The sequence below is a fragment of the Danio aesculapii genome, chromosome 1, assembly GCF_903798145.1.
Source record: "Danio aesculapii chromosome 1, fDanAes4.1, whole genome shotgun sequence".
Classification (NCBI taxonomy): domain Eukaryota; kingdom Metazoa; phylum Chordata; class Actinopteri; order Cypriniformes; family Danionidae; genus Danio; species Danio aesculapii.
Genome location: NC_079435.1, coordinates 53743335 through 53753481, shown reverse-complemented (window position 1 = coordinate 53753481; position 10147 = coordinate 53743335). Strand labels below are relative to the sequence as shown.

The window sequence follows — 10147 nt, the reverse complement described above, 5'->3', positions numbered from 1 at the left end:
AATAATATTTTTAAATTTTGACAATTGTAAAAGCATTACTTTATTTCTCGTCTCATTTTGGAAACAAAGAAAATAATTCTATTGGAAAATAAGAGAGACGAATTAAGTTTAGTTCAAGTAACAATTTATTAATAAAATGTATTTAAAAGAATACCTGTTGCAGCATTTCTGGTACAAAGCATTAAGTAGTTGAGCAGCTTTTGAAAAGTTGGTTGTAACATATAAACATTAAATAGTCATTATATTTATAGACTACTGAGGTGACATGAATTTCCTGAATGTTCTGACACTTATAAATTTGTACTTAAAATTACTATGTCCCAAAAGTCATATACGGCTTCTGACAGTAGTCAAGAGCTACTTTAAATAACAAAGATAGCTTTGAAAAACCGTTTCCTCAGTAACATTTATTTAAAAAAAAACGGCAGGAATGTTTGCATACTTTGCTGTCAATGCTGATCATTTTCTTCAGTGCCAGCATACGATTTTTCTGCATTAAAATGTTGCAGTCAACTATGAAAGTAATTTCTAAAAGGTAACCAAGAGGCTGCGTGCCTTCATTAAACGTTTCTGGCGGCTCAGTAAGTTTTCCCGCTTTTGGCCAATGTCACAGTCCTCTTTAAGCAGGTTGTCTACACCATCTTTATCTTGCAGCAACTGTAACATGTTCCTTTGCAGCTCCAAAGCAGCTTCCTGCAGCAGCATGTAGCGGATCACCATTGGGATCTGGTCAGCTAGACGCTTGCTTGCAATCTGTTACGGTAGATAAGACAGCATCTCAGATATACATTTAACATGACGCTACCTCTGTACAGAAAGATTATTATTAGACACTTACTGTGTAGTAGGATTTAAGGTGCAACCTCATCTCACGCAAGGTGGCATGATTGCCTGTGCCAAAGTCGAAACTCAAAACTGAAGGCAGTTTTATTATCGATTGAGGCCCTTCTTTTTCCATCTCTTCCAATTTATCCTTTACATGTTTTAGACTCTGGCTGTATGTGCCATCTTGGCTGTAAACAATGAGCTCCATCTTGAATTGGGTTTTCAGCATGGATTCTGCCAGTGATTCTTTGTTTAGCTTGATGCCTTCAATCTTAGTCTGTGGTAGCGTATAAAACATGTTATTTTCAAGAGTAGAAGAACACAGTTTATGTTCTAATTAAATTAGTAAGCATTATATTCTAACCACTCAATATGTACTTTTAAAGTTTATGGACAGACTGTATGTATACAAAAATATAAATTTATCTTACATTTCACACTTTAATTGCTTTCAAATATGAATTTAGAATACTTTGAGTTGCAGAGGAATTTAGGAAAGGAAAAGAAAGCCATGTTGGTTCTCAGAAAATTTAAAACATGTCTAAACAGGTTATTCACATGAGCATGTTTAAACTAAAAGATTATAACAGATTTTGCACACTACTTCACACATCACCTTTTGGTGTGACCTCTTTTAAAGGGTTAGTTTCATAATTTCATTTTCCACTTGTTTCAATTAACCCGAATGAGTTTCTTTCTTCTTATATTAACAGTTGCAATCAGAATAATTAACCCCCCTGAATTGAGTCCCCCTGTTTTTTCCCCCAATTTCTATTTAGCGGAGAGATTTTTTTCAACACATTACTAAACATAATAGTTTTAATAACTTATTTCTAATAACTGATTTATTTTATCTTTGTCATGATGACAGTAAATAATATTTGATTAGATATTTTTCAAGACACTTCTATACAGCTTAAAGTGACATTCAAAGGCTTAATTAGGTTAACTAGGCAGGTTAGGGTAATTAGGCAAGTTATTGTATAACAATGGTTTGTTCTGTAGACAATCAAAAAATATATAGCTTTAAGGTATAGCTTATAGCTTAAAACTGCTTTTATTCTAGTCGAAATAATGCAAATAAGACTTTCTCCAGAAGAAAAAATATTATCAAATGTACTGTGAAAATTTCCTTTCTCTGTTAAACATCATTTGGGAAATATTTAAAAAAAAAAAAAAAAAAAAAAAATTAAAGGGGGTTTAATAATTCTGATTGCAAGTCTATTTATGTATAACTTATGTGTCCAAAGTAAGGGTTTGGAGCGGTTGAGGTTTAGTAAATGTTCATGTATTGTTGAACTATCTCTTTAAACGTAGTAGATTTGCATTGTAACTATGTGGGGTGTTGACCTGAGAGAACTGTATATTTATTACATAACCTGCCAAAGCCATGAGCTAACATTTAACACATCAAGCTTACTAACAAACATAAAATAGCCTGTGTAAAAATTACACACAGTATTTATTGCAGAGTTCTATTATTCAGTTTATTACAGCTTCAGCTTATATAGACATACTCTTACAGATGAACCACATCTGCCGAAAATATTTGTATGAGAACACGTAAAATCCTACCTTTGCTATTTTCAGAAGATTAGGGAATCCAATGAAACTGCACTGGGCCAGTTGGATGAACTTCTTTCTAACCACATCTGTGTAAACACAAACACACTGTTAAAAATAACTTTCAAATTCAGTCTTGATTATCCAGCAAACCCTGTTTTGTTACTGTAATTACCCTGTACTATATACCTAAACCTTTACCTCAAATAAATTTACAGTGCCTTTAAAACAAAACATCTTTAACAAACTTGGGCTACATCAAGGTCTTTAGTTCATTGGTCACCTTACAGGAAGCAAAAATATGTACCTACAAATGTATTGTGCCAACTGGAATGCTGTGGTTAGATTGTCTTATTCATTGATTTCTTTCCTTACCGTTCTAAAACTTTACTTTTGAATCTGCATACTTGGGACATGTGCATTATGAGAATACAGTAGTCAGCATATAATGTAGATCATTACCCTTTATCAAAGTTGTCCTAAAACCATTCAACAACACTCGTTCTCTTGACTAATGACAATTTAGAAAAAGTTTTTTGATCCACTTTAAATGCTGACAACAGTATGCTCATATACGACAGTGGCGTCAGAATAGCCTTACAACATTAAGCAACTGAATAATAATGGTATTGAAATACAAAACAATGTTAACCAGAGACGGTCTTCAGTGTCTTTAACGCAGGTTCCTCTAACAGCTTGATCTGGTCCCTGACAAGCCCCTCAAAGGTCTTGTAATTGATGAATCCTGGTAGCTCTCTTCCCCGGTACTTGACTTCGTAGTTATCAACTTCTTTCTCAATCTTTTTGTTGACTGCAAAGGGTTTTTGAACACCATTAGAAAATAAATTGCATACCTCCGTTATGAGCAAAGCTTGTCAAAGTGCTTCTAAGTTAGTAATTTTGGTTGGCAAAAAACTTAGATAAAACAGCAGGTTAGCCAAAAACAAAAGTGCAATTATGCTTTCCTCACATGAATCCCCAGAACGTTCCAAGATGTGACTCCATTTAGCAAATTCTTCCCGAAGTTCTGGAAAAAGCAGTAGATCTGTAGTACATTTAACATCCTCCCCAGTCGTCAGGTTGAGCATGTCTTGATTGAAAGCTGTAACTTTCTAAATTGGGTGATTTGTGAAAGATTTAAGTAATTGAGTAATGTAAGTAAATTTACTAATTATTCATATTTTAAAATAATTTCCAATTACAGTACACTCACATCAATGAAAAAGCTGAGTCTTTCTGCTGGTCCTGAAGGAGGCCCATTGCCATATGCCTCCAGTTCCTTCTGTGTTTCAGCCAGCTTTGTCTCTATTTGCTCTTCTAGGCGAGGTAGAGATTTCTACAAAGCAGATATAAAATTCAGCTATTTTTATCATGCATTTAAAATGCTCTGTTGTTCATTTGATAATAAAATGATTTCACCTGAATGTGATGAACCAATTCAATTGTTAGTTTCTCTGCCAACTTGGGAATAGTAGCAAAACCCTCTTCATAGAGTTTGCTGTGAAAAATGGCATAAATATATAACATGAAATATAATGTCCCATATATAAATTGTCCAAATAAAAAGTACCGTTTAGTTGTTTTTCATGGACATAAATAATGAGATGTGATCATTTACCTACCTGAAGTGAGGATGGTCTTTGAAGAACATTTTCTCTGTTTCTGTGGCCTCATTAAGAGTGACCTGATCCATTATCTCTTTTTGTCCCCTGCACCTTACAATCATGTAGCCTTTAGTGAGGTGAATGATCTCATTGTGCACAATGTCTACAACTGTCCCTTCAGTGCCCTTGTCCACCAGGTCTGGCTTTGTTAAGATCCCTGTAGTAGACAAACAATGGTTTTACAATTCTGATTCTTTTTGTATAACAAGTGCAATGAGTAATGCACACCTAAAGTTCTTTCGCCCTCAGGATCCTCTGCTTGAGCCATCTGCAATGCTTCTGTGGTGGCGATGTCAACATTGCATGGCACCACGACCAGGTTGATTGTCTCTTGCTTTGTAACAAACTTCCTGATCAGTCTTTTAATCTAGAAATGCATTTGATTAATGTTCGTAACACGAAGTTTTTTGTGTGTGTTTAAAAATGTCGATTATAAGTCCAAATTAAGACAAGACTAATGGCCCCTTTCCACTGAATGGTATGGTATGGCACGGTTCGGTACCCTTTTATGGCCGTTTCCACTGTCAAAAGGTACCAAAAAGTGAACTGTAAACCACGTTTTGGGTACCCTTTCGAAAGGGTACCTAGCACAACAAAAGGGTACCAAGAGGCGGAGCTAGACAGGCAAGCTGAACGCTGTTGGTTTACAGGGATATGTCACTAGCTCGTGCACAAGCCAGGAGAATGAAAACAAAGTAAGCGCCATTTTTAAATACACAGCCAAGACATTACACTGTAATAATATATACATATAATAACAAGCCATGGTCAACCCGAACGCAAACAAACCTTGTTGCTGACTTTACAGGTTTACTTTGGCATTTCCTCGAGCGAGAATGACGTCAAATTGAAACCATTGGCACCCTTTTAGCAGTGGAAATGCAAGCCTGATAAAGGTGACCCGTACCGTACTCAGGGTGTCCGCGGGGTTGTAAAAGGTAGTAAATGAAATTAGCCAATTAAAGGCCATTAAAAAAGTATTAAAAAGAAATAAACATCGTCTGACAAGGTATTAAATTTTGAAGCCCATTTTTTTGATAAATTTTCAATTTGTGTTAAGTGCAGGCCTTTATTCTAAAATTTGCGTGGATTTATTTATGTTGAGAGTAGGACCTAAGTGAACCTAAGGACCTAAGCACTGAAACAAACTGGGTACCCGGCTCACTTGCTGCCAAGCGAGCTCGCTTTCGTTTATTATTTAAATTAAAACATGGAGAAATGCAAGTTTTCGGACCTCTGGCTGGAGGACTCAAGATTTAAAGACTGGCTTAGGCCTGCATTTGGCAACAGCCGCGAGGCTTATTGCCACGTCTGCAAGAAGACGATTATATTGGCGCTATACTGGTTCATATTAGCTGTCAATCACTTAAGGCTTCCCGCTGTCTGATAACAGGGAGCTTTTGTGACCGCGGGAAATGAATGAATTAAATGATTTATTATAATCTTACGTTTATGTTTTGTAGCAGAAATATTATTTAATAAATTGACATGCATATAAAAACAATAGTGCAAAATGGATATTTCTTACTGCAATGCTTTATTTTTGTTTGATGCAAACCATAAATTAACTTTTTATAAAGTAACAGTAGGACTTTTATAGCACAAAACTCCCATTCAAGCACATTCGAGGCAGCATAATAATGAGAAATGTAAATAATGGTTAGTATTATTGTCATCATGGTCATCGTTAGTATTTTATACTTATTAGACATTCATTGTGGAATTATTGCACAAATATCAATAAGTCATCACAGCATTAGTTAGATAGTTGTTTCCGGTGTTTGTTAGTCCTGACCGATGTTGTTTTCTAATACAATAAATCCCTTAAAATACTATTTTCAGTGGTGCTCCTACATTTTTTTCCTGGTGCTCCTAAATTTTTTCTGGTACTCCTAAATATTTGAAGTTGAGCGCATTGGTGCTACTAAGTAAAAAAGTTCATTTTGAGCCCTGACACATAGAATTGATCGGTACAGTTTAGCAAGATTGTCTAACCGGGCCGAGAATGGTATGTAATTGTGCCGCGCCATTCCAGGCTCAGTGGAGAAACAATTGTAACCGTACCAAACTGTTCTTAGAAGAGCAGCTATTGACATTGATGACATATATGACATTGATTAAAAACTATGGACCAAGGCCCATTGTGACACCTTCATTAATTCCTCTGCTTTACTTAAATTTATGTTATCTGCAATATGTTATTCCATTTGGAAAGATATTTATGCCACTACAGTTGCAGCTCTAAGTCGTGCTAGTATTGATTTTTTTCTTGAAGGCATAAAAAAGGTAGGAAAAGTTATTAAATTCAACTTAAGAAGTTCTGTATATACCCTGGTACTGTACCACTCAGTGGAAATGGACCATAAAGTTGGCCTGTCAATAAAAATAAATAACATTAGTCCTAATTTAGACTATTCATCAAATAGACAGGAATGAATGACGATGCATTTGTCTATTTGATGACTAGTCTATTTTTGGACGTCTATTAGATTTTCACTGACAGCTCAATTTTAGCTTTGTTTTAGCCAAGATGTCTATATTTGGAAATCTATTAAATTTCTTTTAAACACAAAATGTCTCACAACGATCTTTCCAACAAAATCTTTGAATCAATTTAGTTTAGTAAATCTTTACCTGATCTCCAATGTTCTCAGGTTGACCCTTGACGGCCACACGCGCAATGCCAGGAAGGTCGATGAGAGTGAGGTCAGGAACATTGGCAGAGGTGATCTGCAGACTGATGAGTTCTTCACTGATACCAACACCTGCTCCAGCCATCTCGTCTTGGGCTGCAAACACAGTAAGAAATAAGATATTAACAAACTAAAAGTCTTTAGGAAAATCTTATGTTGCATCCTTCAAAGTATTCTTACCCTCACGAATCTTTTTCTCCACTTCCGCTGAGTCATCGAAGTCTTCTTCATAGGTTTTGTAACTGATTCTCCCATGCCACTTATCTTGGTCTTTAATTCTTATCATCTTGAGCTCGAGAGGGCACCGTGTAACAATTCCTGTACAAAACATGAAAGGGTAGTTGTTAATACTAGGTTCATAGTGTGTCTTAAGGGTTTACCCAAAGATTTTTGTACAATTTTAAAATGGTATCTTTTGATATATTTTTCTGCTGGAGATACTGTTGTCCTAAAACATAAATAAAAAATCGTACACATATCTTAGGAACAGTATAGCAGAAAAGTTTTAAAACCTTGACTTTTCCGAGCTGTGGTATACCTTGACAACGGCTATCATCCCATGCCTACTTCTGGGTAAACTATACATTTTAGCCTAGACTGTAAAGTGATGTCACAAGTGCAGGCTGTGCTGCATGCAATTCTTTTTAATGCGCATACCCAACCCTACACCATCACAGTGACGTCACTAGCTTCATTGAGTACAATGTGTCTACTTGTCTCCACTTGCATATCTCCATCCAGATACTACTGCAAGTAGTTTTAAATTAGTATTATTAAACTATTGCAAAAGGTTGGTAAACTTGTAGGACTTATAACAAATGATAAAAAAATGTAGTCATGTTTTGGTAACAGTTACAGGAAATGTCATAAAAGCAATGCTTTCGTTGTCAAATGATCCCTGTTGGAATCCTACGTGTAGGACCCCTGATCGTTTTGGCAACGTGTCTTGTCATCACATAGCTTGTAACCTCTTTATATGAAAATGTCATCCTCCATTCATAGACCTTGGCGGCCTCTCCATGATTTTACTACAAAGTACATACATAAATGCCAATTACAGTCCGTATTTGGGTTAAGGTTAACGTTTATATGTGTTCTATTTATGTTATTTAATGTGCTGTTCTCACCACTGCCCCTGGGTAACGGAACTCCTGACAGCGCCTCCAGAACCGAACTCTTTCCCGAGCTTTGGTCTCCAATGACGGCGATGGCAGGCAACGCGAGGTCCTTATCGACTCCCAAAGACCGTAAATTATCGATAGTGTCGATGCAAGGGCGAATTTTCTCCTCATATTGCTGACTGAACGTGTAACTCAACTTCTCCATGCTTATTAACGCCCAAAGAGAAATCCTTCTTTTCACAACAAAGTTTCAGACTCCTCGACTGACTGAAGTGATGCTCAGTTTGCTTTTACCGGTAAAGTGAATGCTAAAACGCGTATAGGTGTATTGGTAAGTTTCATTTCCTGGATAGCACAATGGTTTCGTTTCTCCTAAAGTATTCAGTGGGAATTCATTGTTCAGTAGATGGAAAAACACCTATATCCTATATTATCTTTGTAGCGACTCCGAGTACTGTCTTTCCCGTATTTTCCATATATTATCCTGTTTAGTTTAGATTCAGATTGTAGATGTTACACCGATGTTATCCTTTTACCGTGATTGTTTGTGCAAACTCGACAAAGCAGACAACTTGGTAACAAATGACGAAGCAAATTCTTTAAACGAATGCAGCATAACTCTAATAAAGAAATTCGTTTTTAGAGATGTTGTTGCACATATTTTGCATACACGTTCAGTGAATTCATTTTAACAAGGTTTAATATATATATATATATATATATATATATATATATATATATATATATATATATATATATATATATATATATATATATATATATATATATATTTTAAACTATTTAAAATGACGATTCAATTCAAATTTCTGATGTCTGCGTCAAAGCCAAAGACTGGTCAATGCTTAGTTTCTGTTTAAGTAATTTTCTTTAATATCCCGTATTACCCTCTAGAGGGGGGTGTTTATCCATAACCAGACTACCCAGATGATGTGGTGAACATGCAGAACATCACCTGACTAGCAGGTCTTCTGACCTGTTACTGTTCAGTGGTGTAAAGTAACAAAATACAAATACTCAAATTACTGTAATTGAGTAGTTTTTCTCAGCAGTTGTAAAAATGTGCACTTTTACTTTACCTTGAGTACATTTTTAGAGCTGTATCTCTACTTTTACTCCATTACTTTCCTTCAATCTGCAGTTATTACTTTATTTCTTTTTTGTCTGTGGTGATTGGCTGAGTAGAAAAACGAATGTGATTCCTGTCCAATCAAATCACACATAGACAGTAAACTGCATCAAACTGAACAACCTCAGGACATGGGTGCTTTATAAATGCAGCAAACCACTTGGAAACATAAAAAATGTCCAAGAAGATGTCCAAAATCTTTACACGCAATGATCCAGAGACTGTTTAGACTGTATGTCACTGATAAGAAGATGACGGATGCTTACTGTATGATGACTGAAATCACCAAATTGTCTTAATCAAATGCACTACAGAATGTTACGTTTACACACACATGCACAAACTGCATGTAAACTCATCAGCATTTCACAGGGTAATACTCATTACTAACTACTCTAGAGTACTTTTAAAAGGGCTACTTTTTACTCATACTTTGAGTTATATTTACAACATATACTTTTACTATACTTAGACTATTTTGGGGCAAGTAATGCTACTTTGCTAATTCACTTGACTGTGAATTTTCAGTAGTCTTTCCACCACCGCTGCTGTTCAGGCACAGGAATAGTTCATTCTTAAACATGGTATGGTTGTTTCACTTCAGTAGTTCAGGCTGTATGTTTGACAAATGACAAATTTTGTCTATTATTTATACTTTTCAGATTGGTCCATTGCAGGAATTAGTGATCAAACAGATTTTGTGTAATGATGGTCTTTGGATTAATTAGGCCTTGCCCCTATATATAGACCGTTATCTGCAGTAGTAGAGTTCATAGTAGTGTTTTTTTTTTGTTTTGTTTTTTGTTTTTTTTTTTCTGAGAAAGTGAAAATCACTCCTTTGCAAACCTGCAAAACAACACAACAAACAAAACCAATCAGAATCAAAACACTTGTGTAAAAATAAATCCGTCCATTCCATATCCGATTTCAAACAAAAAAAGAAAAACTAAGAAAACTGACGTTATTTTTCAGTTTTTCTTTTGCTCACAAAAAAAAAAACGAAGAAGAAAAAAAAAAAACGAGATTTAGGCTCGATTTTCATTTTTTGGTGAAGGGTAGGAAAATGAAGAAACAACTTTAAAATTCATTATACACATAAAATTTGAGCTCGTGACGTCACCCTCAAAACAATAG

The 10147-nt window shown here is 35.4% G+C and overlaps 1 protein-coding gene across 1 annotated transcript; it reads right to left on the bottom strand.

Annotated features, from left to right (window-relative positions):
- Window positions 1–158: 158 nt before the first annotated feature.
- mxa (myxovirus (influenza) resistance A) lies at window positions 159–8244 on the bottom strand. The gene is made up of 12 exons (XM_056462921.1): window positions 7873–8244; window positions 6926–7063; window positions 6687–6841; window positions 4281–4419; window positions 4011–4209; window positions 3808–3886; window positions 3602–3724; window positions 3359–3500; window positions 3041–3199; window positions 2401–2477; window positions 839–1102; window positions 159–753 (listed from the first exon to the last, which is right to left on the bottom strand). The coding sequence occupies exons 1-12, from the start codon at window positions 8069–8071 to the stop codon at window positions 529–531; spliced, it is 1899 nt and encodes a 632-aa protein (XP_056318896.1). The 5' UTR covers window positions 8072–8244; the 3' UTR covers window positions 159–528.
- Between the last annotated feature and the right edge of the window lie 1903 nt (window positions 8245–10147).